This window comes from Thamnophis elegans, chromosome 13 (assembly GCF_009769535.1).
Source record: "Thamnophis elegans isolate rThaEle1 chromosome 13, rThaEle1.pri, whole genome shotgun sequence".
NCBI lineage: Eukaryota > Metazoa > Chordata > Lepidosauria > Squamata > Colubridae > Thamnophis > Thamnophis elegans.
Window position 1 is genome coordinate 48,127,602 of NC_045553.1, and position 20,602 is coordinate 48,148,203.

General features: G+C 49.0%; 2 protein-coding genes across 2 annotated transcripts; one reads left to right on the plus strand and one right to left on the minus strand.

The window, feature by feature from the left end:
• The first annotated feature begins 38 nt into the window (after positions 1–38).
• On the plus strand, positions 39–9,634 carry PTS (6-pyruvoyltetrahydropterin synthase). Its single transcript, XM_032228781.1, has 7 exons — positions 39–52; positions 2,668–2,883; positions 4,078–4,157; positions 6,594–6,616; positions 7,084–7,140; positions 8,215–8,285; positions 9,204–9,634. The coding sequence occupies exons 1-7, from the start codon at positions 39–41 to the stop codon at positions 9,343–9,345; spliced, it is 603 nt and encodes a 200-aa protein (XP_032084672.1). The 3' UTR covers positions 9,346–9,634.
• A 3,504-nt stretch (positions 9,635–13,138) lies between these two features.
• LOC116516352 (6-pyruvoyl tetrahydrobiopterin synthase-like) lies at positions 13,139–19,939 on the minus strand. Its single transcript, XM_032228782.1, has 6 exons — positions 19,904–19,939; positions 19,413–19,518; positions 19,123–19,145; positions 17,104–17,160; positions 14,871–14,941; positions 13,139–14,128 (listed from the first exon to the last, which is right to left on the minus strand). The coding sequence occupies exons 1-6, from the start codon at positions 19,937–19,939 to the stop codon at positions 14,005–14,007; spliced, it is 417 nt and encodes a 138-aa protein (XP_032084673.1). The 3' UTR covers positions 13,139–14,004.
• Between the last annotated feature and the right edge of the window lie 663 nt (positions 19,940–20,602).

Here is a 20,602-nt window from a genome sequence, read left to right on the forward strand (position 1 = left end):
ATGTAGTCTGGATTCCCAGAAGGGAGAGACAATCCCAGATGGCCAAGAGACGGTAGAGCTTGGAACGTTTGGTGCAGGGTTGAAATGGCTCTTTCCTGACGATTTCCATAATTTATCTGTAGTTATGCAGATTTAGTCTGGCAAGAGTCTGTCTGTTAAGTGAATAACAATAAAAGAAATCTATCCTGAGTAACTCCACGTGCCATTCTTCGTCCTTTTCGCGTCACTATCATGCAAAGTTCAAACCTGACTCAGAGCCCTTCAGGTATACTGTTGAGAAGTCTTGGCAGTCATATCAAAAACATTTTTTTGTACCCAGGGAATCTCAGTCCACTAACCCTTGACTCAATTCAAGCTGTAGCCGACTCACCCTCGAGGTCCCACCTTCTCAAAGTTCTTTGAACTCATCTCTCTGCAAGTGTGGCCGTTCTTCATTTGGGGAGAATTCCCACCCCCCCTTTCTCAATCTCCACTCTTGGGCTGGGCATCTAAGGGGCAGAGAGCCCCCTTCACGTGTCAAGGCTTCCCTGGGTCTGCCCACTACAGATAGGCAGACTTCTGATGTAGGTTACAAAGAACTTGAACTTAATCCCAACCAACGATCCCTATTCCTCCCCCCCCCCAGATGTCACAAATAAGCACCTTGACTTCATCTTCTCCCTTAGCTGCCCAAGCTTCTGCGATGTACCAAAACAGCTGCTTATTTTCTTAACCAAGACTGGGCTCAGGATAAGCAATAGATAGTCCCAGCCTCTTTCACAACCCATCCAGAACTACTGATGGCAAAGGCAAGACAGCAAGATGAGAAATTGAAAGGTTGGGAAGTAGTTGCCAACCAGCACATAGGAAGCCCAAAAGGGGATCATTGAGGCTTTCCAACAGCATCAAACCCTCTGGTCAGAAATGGCCTTGAAGAATATAAATGAATCACAACAGGACCATGAGGACACCGGGAAGTTCTAAAGATGTTCTGATTGATAATTAAGTTTAATTCCTCGGAACAAGGCCCAATTAAACGCAGTTTGCCCTACAACTCTGTTCCTCCCCCAGCCACTGCGTCCATCCAATGAGGGCTTGGAAGGAAACCCTTCAGTGCGGAAAAAAATCTCCTCCAGTGCCAAGATTGTGCTGGCACAGGCCAGGAATTCACTCTTAAACTGAGCAGACCTTCAGAGTTTGATACACTCAGGAGCGGAGGGCATTTCCTGGGCCAAGGTCTGCCGACTCTGATTTCGTGAGAAGCTTGAGGAAGGGACAAAGAGCACTCAAACCTTGCCAAGTTTACGAATTGTGAACTTCAACTCCCAGAATTCCTCAGCCAGCATGGGAATTGAAGCCTACAAGTTGAAGAGACCCCTCATCTATGGGGCATTTTGGAAGCTTTCCAATCAGGTGGGGCAGCCGGCTCCAGTTCCGAGGGGGGGAGCTTCTCAGGGGTCTCCCAAAAAGAAGGGTATAATGCAGTTCACCAGCAGATGCCTTTGTGATTCATGAGGCATTTGAGATGTCCAGGCAGGAGACCGAAGGGGGGAGATGACAAGACACCAGAATTCCAGACGCCACGAAGGAGGTCAGGAATTGTATTTCATAAAGCAGGAGCAGAACCAACTGGTGTTAATTACAGCTGCCACGTTTTCATTTAAATATAAGCGAAGACTTCCTGATAGGGAGATCTGTTGAACTGCCTAGAGCAGTGTTTCTCAACCTTGGCAACTTGAAGGTGTCCGGACTTCAACTCCCAGAATTCCCCAGCCAGCGAATGCTGGCTGGGGAATTCTGGGAGTTGAAGTCCGGACATCTTCAAGTTGCCAAGGTTGAGAAACACTGGCCTAGAGTAATATTTCTCCCTGTAGACAAGCTGAAGATAGGTTGCCTGGATCCTGGAATTCTGGGCGGCTCCCAATCGAAAGTTAACACAGCACACAAAACTCTTATTAAAAACGATTTGATAACCCGCTAACTACATTAAAATAACAGGTCAAATGTGCCAGGGCAATCTCATGCAGTGCCGCGTTTGCGTTTAAACTAATGGTAGAGGAGGGAATTCCCGAAGAAGCAAAGAGGAGCCCTTCCGGGGGAGGAAGATGCCAAGGGGGGAAAGGGAAAGGTCAAAAGCAGTGGTGGGATTCTCATCTTTTTTTATTACCGGTTCTGTGGGCGTGGCTTGGTGGGCGTGGCAGGGGAAGGATGCTGCAAAATCCCCATTTCCTCCCAAACAGCTGGGACTCAGGAGCCAGAGGTGGCATTTGCCGGTTCTCCCAACTACTCAAAATTTCCGCTACTGGTCAGAACCTGCTGAATATATACCACCTCTGCCTATAAACTGATTATGCTCTTGTCAGTTTCAGGCACCCCTTGTTAACTTTGGGTGAGTCTTTGCAGTTGGAAGCTCAGTTAGATGCAGTACTCCAAAGCCCAGACAAGATTTGACTTTAAGGCCAGGGGGGCAAAAAAAAAGAGGGCATGTCCTCCTTTGGCCGGACACCTGGTCACTCTAGCCAGCTCAGTCCGGCCCCTTTGGGCAACTGGCCTCTTGCCCAGGGCTGGAGAGGGCCTGCGGGTGGCATCGAAGCTCGCTGCAACTCCCCAGGGACGGAGCAGCCATGCCAGCTGCAGGGGCAACTTTCGCACCGGCTTCCCCCCCATCCCAGCCCCGGTCCCCTGCAGGCTCGTGCCAGCGCCCAGGCACTCCCCCGCCACGTGCTCGGGCCCCGCCTCCTTTCCCCCCCCAAACCCGGGCAGAGGGGCGGGGCCGGAGCTCCTTCCCCGCGCACGCGCACGAGAGAGAGAGAGAGAGAGAGAGGGGGCAGCCGTTGCCATGGCGCCGCCGCGGGCCCGGGTCTCGCGCTGCGCGGCTTTCAGCGCTTCCCACCGGCTGCACAGGTGACGGCGGGGGTGGGGAGGGGGCGTTTTGGTGGGAGGGGGTGGGTGGGTGGGCGAGAGAGGAGGACGAAAGGGCTCCTGAGCGCTTGCAGAGCGCCGGAGGGGAAAGGGCGCTCCCGGGGCTGCCTTTGTGGGTGGGTGGGTGGGCGCAGGGGGCTAAGCGGGCTGCATGGAGCTTCCCCTCCCCTCCCCAAGACGTGGCTGTTCGTATGCATGCTTTTAAAGAATGGGGAGCCCCCCCCGTCCTTCCCCCAGGCGGCTCAGCCTCTGAAACCCCTTAAAGGCAGCCCTGCCCACTAGGCGCCCCGACCCCATGCTTGCCCCCCCTTTCTCCCCCTCCCCCAACCCCAGGCTGTCCCAGCCCCCATGCTCGGAGGAAGACGGTGCTGCCCCTGTCCAGGTTTCTTTATGCAATCTGAAGGGACCTTGGAGGTCATCTAGTCTGTCCTCCCCGCCAGGGCAGGATCCCTCTGAGCATTCCAGGTCAAATGGCTGGGCCACCTGGGCTTCGAACCCCCTCCCCTCTGCCCCTCTCCCCTCCCCACCAGCAGTCTCCCCCCCACCCTTTCCCCCCCAAAGAGGCAGGGTGGCCCCCTCCTTCGTAGGTCTCCAGGTTGGGAAATCCTTATCTGTCGGTGGGATCTCCCAGGACAAAGCTTCCTCATGCAGGGATCTGGTCCTCCCTTCGGACCCTCTGGAAAGCCAGCCCAGCTGCCTCTTCGCCCCTCTGGCTTGTTTTGGACCCCTCTGTTGGGCCTCTGGGTTGCGGGGGGGGGGGGGTCCCAGCTGACGAAGCCCATCTGGTCCGATGAAGCTCAGTCGTTCCGGCGGATGAAGTCCGGCCAGGGACTCTGTGTCCACCTTTCAAGGCGATTCACACAATTAATAGCAATAGCAATTAGACTTATGTACCGCTTCATAGGGCTTTCAGCCCTCTCTAAGCGGTTTACAGAGTCAGCATGTCGCCCCCAACAACAATCCGGGTCCTCATTTCACCCACCTCGGAAGGATGGAAGGCTGAGTCAACCCTGAGCCGGTGAGATTTGAACCGCCGAACTGCAGAACTGCAGTCAGCTGAAGTAGCCTGTAGTGCTGCATTTAACCACTGCGCCACCTCGGCTCACAATTGCACCAGACGGGACCACTAGCACTGCCTTTATTGTTAAGACCACAATCCTTCCGTCTTCTCTGCAGCCCGTCGTTGAGCGATGAAGAAAACCGGAAACTTTTTGGGAAATGTAACAACCCCAACGGCCACGGCCACAACTACAAAGGTGAGAAGTGGGGATGGCCTCCATCTCTGAAACCAAGAGAAACTGGGAAAAGCGGGGGGGGGGGAGGGAATCTGATGCCCCATCATCCACAGAGCGATGAGCCTTTGAGATTGAAGCTCACGTGGGTCCCTCATCCTATGAAAACCGCAATGTGACTTCACATGTATACTGTTTTTCTCTAATTTTTCCTCTTTAAAAATAGGAGAAGCCAAATACATTAACATAGAGTGGAAATACACCGAGGGGAGGAGGAGTAGGAAAGAAGAAAGATGGGTAGAGAGGGATGGGAGAGAGGGTGGGGGGGAAGGCGAAAGGGAAGGGGGGGAGCGGATCTGGAGAGAGGAGTGGTAGAGGGCGAGGGGAAGTAGGGTAGAGGGGGATGATGGAGGGAAGATAGAAAGTTGGAGGGTGGTGGAAGAAAGAGGTGTACGGAGAACGGAAGAGGTATATTGGGCTTTTATTTTCTGGGGCATTGTCGACAAGAGGAATTGATGCAATTACTGTTTAATACTGTATGGGGTATACATGTGAGTGTATGAAAATGAAAATAAAATATACTAAAACAATTGATTTAAAAACAAAACAAAACAGAAAACCGCACTCCTGGGACAAATGTGATACGTGCATAAGTGTGCAGTTATTCCTTTTGCACACCCGCTGAAACCCACTAGATTTATACATTGCTTCCAAAACACCATCAGTAATGAACAGCATATGGCAACGTCCAGCCATTAGCAATTGATTGCAAGTAGAAGTGTTACCTGAACAATTTTGTTGCATTGGCTAGCTAAATGTCTATGCAGATTCTGATTCATCCAGGCCCTGGTTGTCCCAACGATGCTTTTTTAAAGAGGCAACTGGACTTTCTGGTTTTTCTTTGAAGACGTTTCTCTTCTCATCCAAGAAGCTTCTTCAGCTCTGACTGGATGGTGGGGAATGGAAGGATTTATATTCCCTGCATTCAGCTGGTCATTTCCATCCTTTTAGAGGGTCGTTGAGGCCACTTGGAGGTTTGTCAGCATCGTCGGGGTCACCTGAGTGGTGCAAATGGTTCCTGTGGTTCCAATTTTTCCCCTGGAAATCCATTCATTCTCCATTCAAAGAGTGCCCATCTCAAACTGTATAGCTAGAAGTCTGGAGAGATTCTCAGTTATCCAGGTCATTGTTGTTCCAAAGATGCTTTTTCAAGAGGCAACTGGACTTTCTGGTTTTTCTTTGAAGACATTTCCCTTCTCATCCAAGAAGCTTCTTCAGCTCTGACCAGATGATGGGGAATGGAAGGATTTATATTCCCTGCAGACAGCTGGTCCTTTGCATCCTTTTAGAGGATGCAAGGTTTAGGTCACCTGGAGGTTTATCTGTATCCTCAGGGTCCTTCCTTCTTTCCTTCCTTCCCTTTCTTACTTTCTTCCATCCTTTCTCCTTCCCTTTCTCACTTCCTTCATTCCTTCCCCACCATCCAGTCAAAGCTGAAGAAACTTCTTGGATGAGAAGTGAAACGTCTTCAAAGAAAAACTAGTTGCCTCTTGGGAAAAAAATCACCTTTGGGTCGTTGGCTAGCTAGTCCTAGTTGAATAACCACTGGTTGAGTGACCATTCTAAATGACCTTAGTGGTAAAAAGGAGATATTCTGGGGAAAGAAAAGTCTCCTGATGGTGGGCTCCCATCATCACCCCAAAAGCTTGGAAGACTAAACCTTTGGTCCCAGTTACCAACTTAGACTGGATACTGTAAAGAGGAAATTTACAACTGGTTCTTGTCATTGTAGACATCCGCATGGGAACATGCTCATAATTTGGACATTTGGTAACTGACTCATATTTATGACCATGGCAGTGTTCTGAAGTCATGTGTGTGTGGGTTTCTCATGAGGAATAAGACACGCAGGCAAGATGTCTCGGGATGAGAGCTCAGAACAGAGTCCGAAACCCCCTTTTATTATTACACTCATTAGCATACAATGTTATCACTTAGGCGGCCAGAGTTGCCTATGTCCGGTTACTTTTATGAGTCATTTATCCTGTTTTCCACATCCCATGCGCTTTCACTGTTTCGTGTGCTCTATGGGACATCCTGTGGGAGCATTTCTCTGCAATTATTCCCACAATGTGATCACCTTCAATGGAGAAGCCAGATTCATTTTACAGCTGTGCCACTAACTTAACAACTGCGATGATTCACTTAACAACTCTGGCAAGAAGAGGCGTAAAACGAGGCAAAACCCACCTTGACTTGCTTAGCAACAGAAATTTTGGGCTCAGCTGTGGTCGTAAGTCGAGGACTACCTGTATAATGGAAAGCTGGAAGCTTTCTTAAACTCCCGACGGGAGTTATTCGTGTGGTTTGTTGTTAATATATTTGTCTGCTGATTATCTTCATGTGAAATCAAAACCACAACCTGATAATTTCCTTCTTCTTCTTTTTCATTTCTTCCAGTGGAAGTGACTGTGCAAGGAGAGGTACGTGAAATGTTTTCAGATTTTAAACATTTGTGTTTTCTTTCTATTCTCCTCCCCCACTAAGTTCATTAAAGATTGTATTATACAAGTGAGATGTATACCACATTTACAGAATAAAGAAATAGCATTTTAATTTTTTAAAATTAAAGTGCAGAAAAAGAAACAAACAGAAAAACAAAACTGCCCCCTTTCACCTCCAGCAAGTATAATTAATAATAACAACACTAGCTTTTCAAATATATTATTATTTTATTATTATTTATTAAATTTATAGGCTGCCCAATCCCGGAGGACACCAAATATAGCCAAACATCTCTTTATTCCATATCTTACTCCAGTTTCTATAAACCCAGCTCTGGAACCTTGTCTTTCTCTGTTAAACAGCAAAAGGGGTTATAACATAAAAATTACAAGTTTTATTTATTACACCCATTCTGAATCTTTCCTTTTTGTATTTTCCTTTCTAGATCAATCCTCTTACAGGGATGGTGATCAACCTGACGGATCTCAAAGCCTACATGGAGGTAAGGAAGCTCTTTTGATCCCAGAGGTTGCCAGCAGAGATGAGCCACATGGGTGGACTTCCTGGGTCTTGACCAGGCAGTCGGGGATCCACTGTGGGAATCAAGGCACACCAGGAAGTGCAGAGTGCAGCTTGACAACTTCAGCTTCTTCATGTGTGTGGGTGGAGGATAAGAAGGGGAAGTCATAACCCTTCAAGGGGAAGTTGTGTCTGACCCATCGTGGCCCCATGGACAACGTTCCTCCAGGCCTTCCTGTCCTTTACCATCCTCTGGAGTCCATTTAAGCTCATGCCGGCTGCTTCGGTGACTCCATCCAGCCACCTCATTCTCTGCCCTCCCCTTCTTATTTTGCCCTCCATCGTTCCCAGCATGAGGCTCTTCTCCAGGGAGTCCTCCTTCCTTCTCCTTAGGTGGCCAAAGTATCCTCTTCAAGATCTGGCCTTCTAAAGAGCCATTAGGGTTGATCTCCTCTAGGACTGACTGGTTGGATGGCCTTGCAGCCCAAGGGACTCAATGCAGGAGTCTTCTCCAGCACCAGAGTTCAAAGGCCTCCATTCTTTGGCGCTCAGCCTTCCTTATGGTCCAACCTTCACAGCCATCCATTGCAACTGGGGAAACCATAGTTGTGACTAGACACACTTTTGTTGGCAGGGTGATGCCTCTGTTTTTTAGTATTCTATCTAGATTTACCATAGCTTTCCTCCCCAGGAGCAAGCATCTCTTAATTTCTTGGCTGCAGTCCCCATCTGCGGTGATCTTGGAGCCCAGGAAAATATCTCCATTTCTTCCCTATCTATTTGCCAGGAATTGAAACGGTCAGATGCCATAGATAGACTGTTTCCTTATCTCCTAAGATTGCACTGGTGGGTGGAGAGGGGGGAATTTTTTTACCCAAGTAGAAAACACTCAAGGGAAGGCTACAGGTTGATTTCACTTCTCTGCAAAAATGCCAGAGGAGCTCTTGACTCATGCCATCAAATATTTATTTGCCGCGTGAGGTTGGTCTCCCAACGAGTCTGATTAACTTTGGAGTGTCTTTCAAGGAGCTGAACGCCTCACATCTCTGCCTTCTAGGAAGCCATAATGGAACCACTCGATCACAAGAATCTGGATAAAGACGTCCCCTATTTTGCAGAAGTGGTCAGGTAGGTGATTCTATTCCTGGCCTGTTTTCTAATTCTGAACTTGGGGTAAAAGGTAAAGGTTCCCCTCACACATATGTGCTAGTCGTTCCCGAGTCTAGAGGGCGGTGCTCATCTCTGTTTCAAAGCCAAAGAGCCAGCGCTGTCCAAAGACATCGCCGTGGTCATGTGGCTGGCATGACTAAAGGCTCATGCATCGCTGTTAACCTTCCCACCAAAGTGGTTCCTCTTTTTCTACTTGCATTTTTTACGTGCTTTCGAACTGCTAGGTTGGCAGAAGCTGCGACAAGTCATGGGAGCTTACTCTGTTTCGCAGCACTAGGGATTTGAACCACTGAACTGCCGACCTTTCTGATTGAAAAGCTCAGCGTTTTAGTCACTGAGCTACTGCATGCCCAGAACTTGGGGTAGTGAGAGTGCTTTTGAGGGTTTTTCTCCCTCTTACAGGAGTCTGAATTGCCTAAATTCAGACATTTAATTCAGGAGGAAAAGAAAACTTGTAAAGGATTGCTCTGATTTTTTCCCCCCCTGGAAAGACCGTCTGCTGGGTAAGGGGGTTTCCCCTGCCAGTGGCAAGGAGGTCTAGAAACTTGGGTTTTCAACAGCAACGTTCTGCACTGTTGGGGAAATCAAGACTGATTGTGTTTCGCTGGTCCAGGCAATCCCAACCTGGTGGGCTTTAAGGTGTTTGGGAGCTGGGATTTAGAATTCCAGGCCAACACAAACCAGCAAGGAAGGAAGGAAGGAATCCTTCCTTGCTGGTTTGTGTTGGTCTGGAATTGCAGGAATCTGCGGAAGGAAGCACCGTAGCTGCAGAAGGAGGTTTTGTTCCCTCCTCTGGTGTCGCCACTGTGCAAGTGATTAAAAATATCACTAGCAAGGCAGCGTAATTCTCAAGGGTTTTTTTTCCCCTCCCTCCAGTACGACTGAAAACGTGGCTGTGTTCATCTGGGACAATCTCCAGAAGCACCTTCCTACCGGAGCCCTTCATAAAGTCAAAGTATACGAAACGGAGAAGAACGTGGTGGTTTACAAGGGGGAGGGGGGGCTTTCCAAGAAGTGAAGACGCTTGTGGCTGCCTTTGGGCTGTTATTGTCGCCTAACAGCTCTTAACTCAGCCAGTCTGTTGACCGTCCGTCCGTCCACCCATCCAACGCATTGTTAGACTTGTGAGTGTCAATGTTGATCTCTTTGTTAAAGAATCATAGAATAGAATAGCAGAGTTGGAAGGGACCTTGGAGATCTTCTAGTCCAAGATGTAGACCCTACATCTGGCGGGCTGGCGACCCCTCGGGGGAGGGCCTTCTCTGTAGCTGCTCCGGCTCTATGGAACGATCTACCCGTAGAGATCCGGACCCTTCCCACTCTCTCGGCCTTCCGAAAAGCCACTAAAACCTGGCTCTTCCGGCATGCCTGGGGCTGTTGAACAAGGTCCAGCCCCACTTAAGACGGATTGTATGGGTGTGTTGTTTTAAAATTGTACTTTTTTTAATTGTATCTTTCTACTTTTAATTTTTACCTTGTTCTTGTAAGCCGCCCAGAGTCCTACGGGATTCGGCGGCATATGAATCTTATTAAATTTCAATTTCAAAATTTCAACTTCAATTACATCTGCCTCTACCTAGGATCAAACCATCCTGATTGAGGCCCTATACCATTTCAGACAAACGGTTTTTCCAACTCATGTGAGGGACTTGATATATGAAGCAGGTGTTTTATGCAGCTGGGTGATGCCTCTTGCTGTGCAAGTGTTCACTTCGACCCGAGTCAAGAAATATAGCAATTCTTCCTTCGTTCCTGTTCCTGTTTCCTCCAAACCCATCACTCCATTAGCCAATATGGCTGGGAGGATTATCTGTATTGTTACATGCATTGCTCGATCATGAAACATTCTGTTTTGAGTGTTGGGATCATTAATAGCAATAGCACTTAGACTTATATACTGCTTTATAGTGCTTTACAGCCCTCTCTAAGCGGTTTACAGAGTCAGCTTTTTGCCCCCAATAATCTGGCTCCTCATTTAACCCACCTGGGAAGGATTGAAGGCTGCGTCAACCTTGAACCTGGTGGGGTTTGAACTGCCAAACTGCAGGCAGCCGGCTGTCAGCAGAAGCAGCTTGCAGTACTGCACTCTAACCACTGCACCACCGCCACTCTTAGGAGTCCTGGCCCCAATTGCTCCTGCGATCCCTGGGTCCATTTGGCCTTTTACTTTGAGAAGAGCCGAGGTGGCGCAGTGGTTAGGGTGCAGTACTGCAGGCCACTTCAGCTGACTGCTATCTGCAATTTGGCGGTTCAAATCTCACCGGCTCAAGGTTGACTCAGCCTTCCATCCTTCCGAGGTGGGTGAAATGAGGACCCAGACTGTGGGGGTGATATGCTGACTCTGTAAACCGCTTAGAGAGGGCTGAAAGCCCTATGAAGAGGTATATAAGTCTAACTGCTATTGCTATGGCTACTTTCAGCATTGTCTCTAGTTCCTCCTTCAGGCCCTGGTGCTGCCCCAGCTTCTCACCCTCCTCCTTCTTTAAGTTGCTGTCAATCACCACCACTACATCTATCCCCACCGCTGTCTTCTGGTTCTTGTCTACCAATCAACACCTGGTTGATTGGCCAGTATCATTATCCTGGATATCTGGATCAGGGAGTCCTACTGGACCCGAATCCTCTTATTCTCCGCAATATTCTGTGGGGTTCGAGACTTAAGAGACTCTGAGCTCATATGTCGTGCAGGTACCCATGTCCTCACAAAAGCATCACGGAGGACCAGCTCTCTTCCATTACACTGGGCAGTTATGGGGGTTCTCTGCCTGTCACAAGCCAGGGCAAAGGGTGAGTGATGGAGGAGTAACACCTCCTTAAAGAACCTTGGTCCAGCTGGCCCGTCTGGAAGCACCTCGGAAGGGCCCCTTCCCAGGGTTACGGGAGGAGACGGTCAACGGTTTTGAAGGCGGAAGAGGGCTCTACGCCCCAACGGCAGATCAAGCACCAGAAACCATCGTCTAGGAGAAGGGAAACTCTGATTACAAACCTCCACTGCCTTGTGGCTCTGTCCACTCCTGGAAAAGGCTTCAGGAGTCAATCTCCAGGCAAGATCCGGAACCGGAGTCCCGGAAGCAGTTCGTGACTATGTACAAACACGTCCTGGTAACTCCTGTGACGCAGCTGGAACCAACCGTATCGGCTCTGCCTTTCCATTGGACTAATTCAGCCACGTGGAGAGGAGGGATTTGCTGCTTGGATAACAGTCTATCCTCCATATTCATCTACCCAGGCCTCGTGCTCTGGAGAGGACCCTCCCAAGTTTGACATCTTTCCAGAGCACGAGAACATCGTCTTTTGAGGCTGACGGATGCCAATGCATGTATGGGGGATTCTTAGAGTGGTCAAGGCGGCAGCATTTCAATTGGTCCAGAATGCAGCCGCGCGAGCGATATTGGGTGTACCAAGATACACCCATGTTACACCTATCCTCCGCGAGCTGCACTGGCTCCCTATTGGTCTCCGAATGTGCTTCAAGGTGCTGGTTATTACCTTTAAAGCCCTACATGGCCTAGGACCCGGATATCTGCGAGACCGCCTCCTGCCACATACCTCCCAGCGCCCAATAAGATCGCACAGGGTGGTCCTTCTCCGGGTGCCATCGACTGCACAATGTCGTCTGGCGGCTCCTCGGAGGAGAGCCTTCTCTGTAGCTGCCCCGGCCCTCTGGAATGACCTCCCCCCTGAAATCCGGACCCTCCCCACTCTCTCGGCCTTCCGAAAGTCTGTTAAGACCTGGCTGTTCCGGCAGGCCTGGGTCTGCTGATCTTGACTGACCTTCAGCCCCACTAAGATCGAGTGCATGTTGTGTCCTGTTTTAATTCGTTCTGTCTTATATTTTAAATTTTTAATATCTTCTTTTTTTAAACTGTCTTTTATGTAAGCCTCCCGGAGTCCTCCGGGATTGGGCGGCATACAAATCTATTAAAGTTGACAAAAATTGAGAAGCCCACTCCTGCGCTGTTCACGGATGGCTTCGGAGCGGCCTTTCAATAAAGGCCTTGTCCTTCTGCCAAAGCCGCTTTGGTTGGGGCTGGCAGAGTAATTTCCCTCGCCAAGAGGATCTGGAATGAAAAGATGAGTCACATTGCAAACCGAGAGACGATGGGAACATTGTTTTTTTATGGGCGGATAAGCAACCGGGAGCCAATTTGCTTTGTAAAATCGTTTTATTGTGTATGCTTTGCATGGTGGCGTGGGGGGGGGGGGGGGGGCGGGGTAGAAAGGGACCCTTCACTGCGTTCCATTTAGGCTGAGATGGAACAAAATCTCATTGGCATGGTAGAAAGAAGGAGCTGGTCAGCCCCCTAGCGTTGGACAACGGTTATCCACATGAAAGGAAGGCAGGACATGCTCTGTGAGCGTGTGTGTGTGTGTGTGAGAGTGTGAGCATGGCTCTCTGTGCGTAATAAGGCAGAGCGGTGTGGCTAAACAATGCATTATGGGAGTGAATCTGCAGAAACGCTGGGGAGGTGGTCTTTTGGCCTTAAGCCCAGTAGGGTTCTTCCCCACCACCATCACCCCCCAGTCCAAAGAAAAGAGGGGTAACATGATAGCAGTATTCCAATATTTGAGGGCCAAAAAAAAAGAGGAGGTCGACTTATTTTCCAAAGTGCCGGAAATCAGGACAAAGGATAGGAATTAATCCAGGAGAGAAGCAATCTGGGATTTAAGGAGAGCTTCCTAAAAGTGAGGACAATCAACCAGTGGAGGAGAACTTGCCTTCAGAAGATGTCGGTGCTCCCTCACTGGAGGTTTTTAAGAAGAGACTGGACAGCCACTTGTCTCAAATGACATCGGGTCTCCTGCTTGAGTAAGGGGTTGGACTAGAAGTCCTCCAAGGCCCCTTCCAGCTCTATTCTGATTGACTGATCGATTGACTGCCCAGCTCCTTTGGAATTCATAAGTTCCATTGCCCTTAACACGATTTGTGTTCAGTTTTGTTTATCCGATTGCCCCCTCAGCAAAAAACTCTGGCCCATCAAGCTTATCATGCTAATAATCCTGACGTCGTAAGATTCTCCAATTAAATGTACGGGACGGGTGTCTTAAGGAGGATTCGTGGCAGAACCTTACAAAGATGAGGGATGTTTCTCCTGACCTCGCCCCATGCTTTGCAGCCTTCTAGGCCCCAATGCTCTGCACCTAGCCATCGAGCATGAAACATACATGTACAGATGCGCCTTAGCAAAAGTGACTATTGAAGTTCCTTGAAGCGGTTAGGTTGAACTTGACGGGGTCGTCTTGGGGCTGCCAGACTGTCAGACAGAAAAGATGTCATCAGTGATTATAATAGACACATAGAGATAAAGCACATTTACACCCCATTCAAAAGAGACAGTGAAAAAGCTGAGAAAGAAACAGACAAGATCACATCCTCTCCGGCAACCAACGGCTAGATAAGCGGGAATTAACTCCAGACAAATGGAAATATACCATATGCAAAGAACTACCGAGGAGAAAAGCGAACACCTACCAAAACTGGCAGGGTAAGTTACTGCATATAAACAGAGCAAACCCCACACTCCCTTGCACTGATGATGCTACCTAGTCAGGTAATTAAACATCTGCAAGAACACAAACCAGACAGCATCAAGAACTCCCAAAGAATGCTTATAAATAGTCCTGTATATTCTCACCTGTGCTCCCCGTCTTTCATTCGCGAAAGGGAGCGGGGGGGTTAGTTGCCCTTAAAAACAACAAAGTTTTTGTCCGATTCATAGATCTTCACTTTGTAGAGGCACCCCGAGGGAAGGATTTTTTCCAGGCTGTTCCAGATGTACAGGGCCAGATTCTCTGTCGAGCTGAAGAAGGGCAGAAGGACGGTGGAGAAAAGGGGGCTCAGAAGCTGTTCCAGAGAAGCGGTTTTAACGCTCAGTTGCTCTATGTCCCTCCTGTTGCTTTTGGCTTTTCCCTCCCAAGGACCAGCCCATAGATTTCCACTGCTCTCCTCTCTTTGCTACTCTTTGGCCACGGGCATCAGGTCCGTTATTGGTGGCACCCCGTGGGTGTGTAAGTGGCTTGCAGCTGCTTGTTGTGGCCTGTTGCCTGCCGGCCCCTCCAGCAGCCAAATCGGAGGAGGCGGCGTAGGAGTTAGGCCCAGCATCTAAAAATGGGGTGAGGGGTGGGGGGGGGGGGAGAGGGAATGGATCTGGCAGAGAGAGGCAGAGGCAGAGCCTGGGACGTCCATCAGCCCTCAGATGGAGAGTCAACATGATGAGGAAGAGGAGGAACAGCTGGTTCCAATGCCTCACATGTGCCTTTGCAGAAAGGAGAGGAGAGCAGGGGAAATCTATGGGCTGGTCCTTGGGAGGGAAAAGCCACTTCTGCTAGGGAAGCTCTGGGGATAAACGGCAGCGGGTGGAGATGAATACGTGGAGACCACTATTCATCTTCTGGCCGGACGGACTTGTTAGCCGGCGTTGAAACTTTTTGCCGCGGCTGCTGGGACTCCTAGTAAAGGAATCTTTTGAGTTAACTTTAGAGGATTTGTGGTGTTTGGGGAGCTGGGTCAGAACACTGCTCCATTCTTTTCTTGGCTATTACCTTGTAACATTGGCAAAATAATCCACGTCGTTGTCCAGGTCCTTGTGGTCAAGAGGCTCGATGATGGCCATCTGAGGACAAAAGCATAAAAAAGGTGTTTTGTTTCCCCCCAAGATGGACATTTTCTACGTTCAGGGGCATTAGGTGTTAAAAATAATATATGTGGGATAAAAATAAAGAAATTAGGGCCCGGGATACTAATACAGATAGTCCCCGACTTACGACCACAATGGAGGCCAAAAAAAAATCCTGTTTTGAAGTGAGACGTTTGTTAAGTGAGTTTCCCTCCCCCCCCCCATTTTACAACCTTCCTTGTCACAATTGTCAAGTGAATCCCTGCAGTTAATAAATTAGTAACCCGGTCGTTAAGTGAATCAGGCTTCCCCATGGACTTGGCTTGTCGGAAAAATGAACCCATGGCGTTGCAGAGACACAGCAACGGTCGTAACTACGAAACAGCAGCCACGCATCTGAGTTTTGTTGACGTGGTCGTTGGGGGTCGTAACCGTTGAAAAACGGCCGCAAATCACTTTTTCCCGGTGCCGTCACTTTGAACGGTCAAAAGTGTTGTAATTCGAGGACTAGCCGTAGATGGGGAAAGGAGAAAAACGGAAGCCTGGCTGTCGGATTCAATGTTTTGCTCGTCGATTTCCCGAAGAACCCCCAATTATTTTTAAAAGCTGTTTTTTTCCCCAGGAAGTGAAAGGGATACACGTCCTGCGCCCAGGTCTCTCCTCCTTTCCCCCCCCCCTTTGCAAACTCTTTTGGCAGAAGCATGCAAAGAAGAGTCCATTCTGGTGTAGAAGCATTTTAGCATAGTGGTTAAAGCACCAGGCTAGAAAGTGGGAGATCCCAAGTTCAAATCCTGCCCCAGCACAGAAATCCAGCTGGTGTCAAGCCTGCAGCTGGTTCCTTTTAGGACAGTGTTTCTCAACCTTGGCAACTTGAAGATGTCTGGACTTCAAGTCCCAGAATTCCCCAGCCAGCGAATGCATTCGCTGGCTGGGGAATTCTGGGACTTGAAGTCCAGACATCTTCAAGTTGCCAAAGTTGAGAAACACTGTTTTAGGATCTTTGGCCTGCCACACTAATATTCTTTTTTAACTATGTTGTTTCATTAGCGGGGAATTGGGAGGGGGGAAAGTAAGGAGTAGAACGTATTGTCAAAATAAAATTCCTTTCTAGAAAGCCAAGGTCATCCTTTGTCTCTGCACCTGACCGGAACTGGATGGGTGGAAATGCCAGTGTGGCAGTGAGAGATTGGACCATGTGATGGACTTGTGGGTGGGTGGGTGGGGAAGATCTTGAACTTTCAGCTGGGTGGGAAAACCCAGGAAATTTTCAGATTCGGGTTTCCACAGATGTGCCAACATGTCTCTCTCAATAAATTGGAACTTTGAGGAATCCTATGCCTTGGACTCTGATTTAATTTTGGATGATTTTTGGAATGCTGACAGTTGGCTTGACTTCGGGCCAGTCCCTCCCCCTCCCCCTCCCCTCCTTCCCTCCCACCCCTCTCTCCCCAACCCACCTCACAAGGTGGTTGTTGTGGGAAAAACAGGAGGAGAAAGATGCGTCGGATATGTTCGCCGAGTTATTTGTGAAAATAATGAATGCGGGACACAAATGAAAGTACCTGTTCTGAGCCAGGCTTCCTTAAAAAGCATGAAGTGGAGTCTTGGTCCCGGCAAAATCCCTTTTATTTACACGACAGTGAATTCCTTTCATTCACAGTCCGCAAGGCTTAGCAAACACTCTTTCAGAGGAGTATTTATCCACACAAACCTTATCTCATTTGGAGAGCTGCCAGATAGCTAGTTTCCAAACACAGGGCCAGGCAACACTTGGCACAGAGTCTCTTATAGTCACAAACAGAACTTTCCACTCTTGAAACGACCGAAGGAACAAATTGTTTCCTGCAAAAGCCCCCTCCCCATTCGCTCCCCTTTTGTTTCCTATGGGGAGGGGCCAATCACCTCCAAGGTGTGGCTTTACTCCCAAGTTGCCCCTGATTTCTTAGTTCTCCTTGTCTTCTGGCAGCTCTGCGCATGCTGGGAACAGGCTCCAGCTGTTCCTCTGCCTCACTGCTGTCTAACTCCCTCTCTTCCTCCAACGCAGAGCCCTCGTCTGAGTGTCCCTCAGCCCCCAGGACTGGCCCATGCTCCTCCCCAACCTCCTCACTGTCCGACGCTGGTGCCAGCTCCGCTGACCACTGGCAGGCCACAACACCCACCTCCATGTATTCATGCAGCTTGCAAATGTTCATCAGCATGCCACTGATGGGGTCAATCTGCAATGGGGAAAAAAACATTGTTTTATTTTTTTTATTTTATTTTTTTAAATCAATTTCATATATACATTCACAATTATATGATCTCATAACTGTTATTAATAATATGTATTTATAACAATTTTTTCCCCACAGTTGACAATATACTTGAAGATTGCTTTTTTAACATCCCATAGATCCATCTTATCTTACAACGGTCCTACTTCGTCTTCCTTCCCTCTTTCCTTCCCTCGTTTCTTCTCTCCTGCTCTCCTTCCTTCCCTCCCTCCTTCCCCTTCCCTCCTTCTCTCCTTCCCTCCTTCCTTCCCTCCTTTCTTTTCTCCTTCTCTCCTTCCTTTCCCCCTTCCTTTCCTCCTTCCTTCCCCCCTTCCTTCCCTCCTTTCTTCTCTCCTTCTCTCCTTCCTTCCCTCCTTCCTTCCCTCCCTGCTTCCCTCCCTCCTTCCTACCCCCCTTTCTTCTCTTTCTTCTCTCCTTCCTTCCTTCCTCCTCTCCTTCCCCTTCTCTCCTTCCCCTTCCTCCCCTTTACCCTTCCCCTCTTCTTCCCATTCCTCCCCTCTTTCCTACTCTTACATTTCCTCCCATTCTTCCTCTGCCTTTCCCTTTCTCCTATTCCTCTCCTTTCTCCTCTCCTTCCTATCTTTCCTTCTACTCCTCTTTCCATCCACTCTATCCAGGAAAAACGTTCTTTTAATAGACGGGGAAAGATCTACGGGGAAACCAAAATGTACAACCGCCCACGCTAAAACGAACTGGAAGGGCAGCGTCTCTCAGAGACCGTGAGCCGCCCCACGGGGACTGCGCCCCGGCCACGCAGCTGGCTGTGTGCCTTCTCCCTTGCTCTTTCGTTTTAGTAAAGAGGGAAAGAGGGAGGGAAAGAAAGAGAGAAGGAGAATTGAAAGGAAGGAAGGAGGGAGGAAAAGAGGGAGATTAAGAGAAAAGGAAGGAGGAGGGAAGGAGGAAAGGTATGTGAGAAGGAGGGGGGGACCGAGGGAGGGAAAGGAGGGGGAAGGAAAGGAGGAAAGGAGAAAAGAAAGGAGGGAAGGCAAGTAAGGGGGGGAGGGAAGAAAAGGGTATGGAAAAGAAGAAATGAGGGAAGAGAAGAGGGAGGGAAGGAATAAGATACCTAACCTTTGATGTTTATAATGATTTGATAGTATGGGAATATCTCGAAATGTAGTTGTATTGTTTTTTACAAGGTATGGATGTTGTATTTTCTTTTTACCAATAAAATCTTTTTTTAAAATTTTTTTAAAAAAATAAATGTACAACCACCCACGCTAAAACGAACTGGAAGGGCAGAGTCTCTCAGAGACCGTGAGCCACCCCACGGGACTGCCCCTTGCCCATGCAGCTGGCTGTGTGCCTTCTCCCTTGCTCTTTCGTTTTTATTCCCACTTCCCTTGTTATTTTTCCATCAGCCAGCACGGGTGGAGCATTTAAAGTCCTCACTTATGTGGTGGTGGGGGAACCCCTTCATTTCTCCCACTTTGGCTGGCTTCCCCCCCCCCCAATGGAAAAAGTAGAGGAACCCCGTGGTCCTTCAGGCCTCCTTCCTCTGCTGTGATGATGATGATGATGCCACCCCAGGGAGCATCCCCAAAAAAGAGGGCTTGGCAGAACCGCCGTAGGCTGGTGCCACCTACACCGGGCGTGAGTTCTTGGTGGTGGTGGGGAGTAATGCAAATTTCCTCGGTGCCTGGCATGGTTGGGGAAAGGCATCTGACGGCTAAAAGGCCGCGGCTGGGAAATCGAATTAAACGGTGGAAGTTCTAATCGGAGACAGCTGAAGGTTGCAGAATAACAAGAGTTGGAAGGGACCTTGGAGGTCTTCCAGTCCAACCCTCTGGTCAGCCAGGAAGCCCCAGCCCAAAAGGGCCGATCCAATGAGAGATGCCCAGCTGCTGCCCGCCACTTAAGCCTCGCGCTCCCAAAGGATGGAGAAACCTAAAAACCGCTACTCACCTTTCCACGTATAGTGACCGTCACTGTGTGCCAGAGAAGGAAGAGAAAAGAAAATACGTCTCAGTCTTTGGCTGCAACCCTCCTTCTCCACCTCAAGGGGGAAGCAGAACGTCGAAGAAGCAGGCGGCGGCAAGAGATTAGCCGAGGAATTGCCGCTTTCCCAAGCCTTACTTGTCTGCCTCCCCCACCCACCCACCTCCCACCTCCCCACCAGGGAAACGGGTTCAGGGATGCATGCCCTCAAAAGGCCGAGCTCTCCTCTGCCCCGGGTCCTCAACCAGGCCCAGCACCTTGATAGTTGTGTCCGTGGGTGTGGTTGCATTTCCCAAAGATGTCCATGTTTTCATCTTTGCTCAGATGTTTGCTGAAAGACAGTGGAGAGGAGGAGAAATATTGCTTGCAACAGAATCCCTTCTGCCACCAGGCTTGAAATTTTGGAACTGGGGGCAACCTAGAACTACGCTGCCCTACGGTCTGACTTTAAGTGTAGTACGCAAAATTGTCTGCTACAGCATCCTACCTGTCAACGGCCACTTCAGCTTCAGCCACAACAATACTCGGGCACACAATCGATACAAACTCAACCTGGAATGCTCTACCTGACTCCGTTGGGACATCCTCAAACCCCCGAAACTTTTAACCTCAAAAGTGTCCACCGTGGACCTCGCCCCATTCCTAAGAGGTCCGTAAAGGGGGCGTGCATAAGCGCACCAGCGTGCCTTCCGTCCCTGTCCTACTGTCCCCATTGATTTGTACTCATTTCGTGTGTATATACGCATACCTGCTTATTACTTACATGCTTATATGTTATATTCATACTTGTTTTCTCATACATGCTTGACAAACCAAACCAAAATAAAATAAAGAAATAGGAAGAATAAAGTGAGGAAGAGAGGTCAAACCAAGTTTCAGTAGAAGAGAGAAGCCAAGAAGTGCACGGAGATTCTCCGTCCTCCAGGTTGTCCCAAAAGCGGCTTTTTTTTCCAAGTAGCAACTGGACTTTCTGTTTATTTTTCTTTTGAAGACGTTTCTTCTCATCCAAGAAGCTTCTCCAGCTCTGACTGGATGGAGGGGAATGGAAGGATTTAGACTTCTTGCAGACAGCTGGTCACTTGCATTTAAAAATATATATATATATCTTTCCATTCTCCACCATCCTCTTGGAGCTGAAGAAGCTTCTTGGATGAGAAAGGAAACGTCTTCAAACAAAAGAAGGAACTCCAGTTGCTTCTTGAGAAGAGCTCCTTTGGGACAACCGTGACCTGGAGGACTGAGAAGCCTCCATAGACATTTAGAAAGAGGGAAGGTGTTTTTGCAGCGAGAGATCGAATCCTATCAGCTGACCCCACAGCCAATCCAGGAGACCTTTAAGGACTGAAGACCGTCAGTTCTGAAATGTCATTGATGGGCAGGTGGACAGAAGAAGTGGAATTTCAGATTCACCCGCTGTTTTTCCCCCCAGGATTACCTGGCCAGTTGA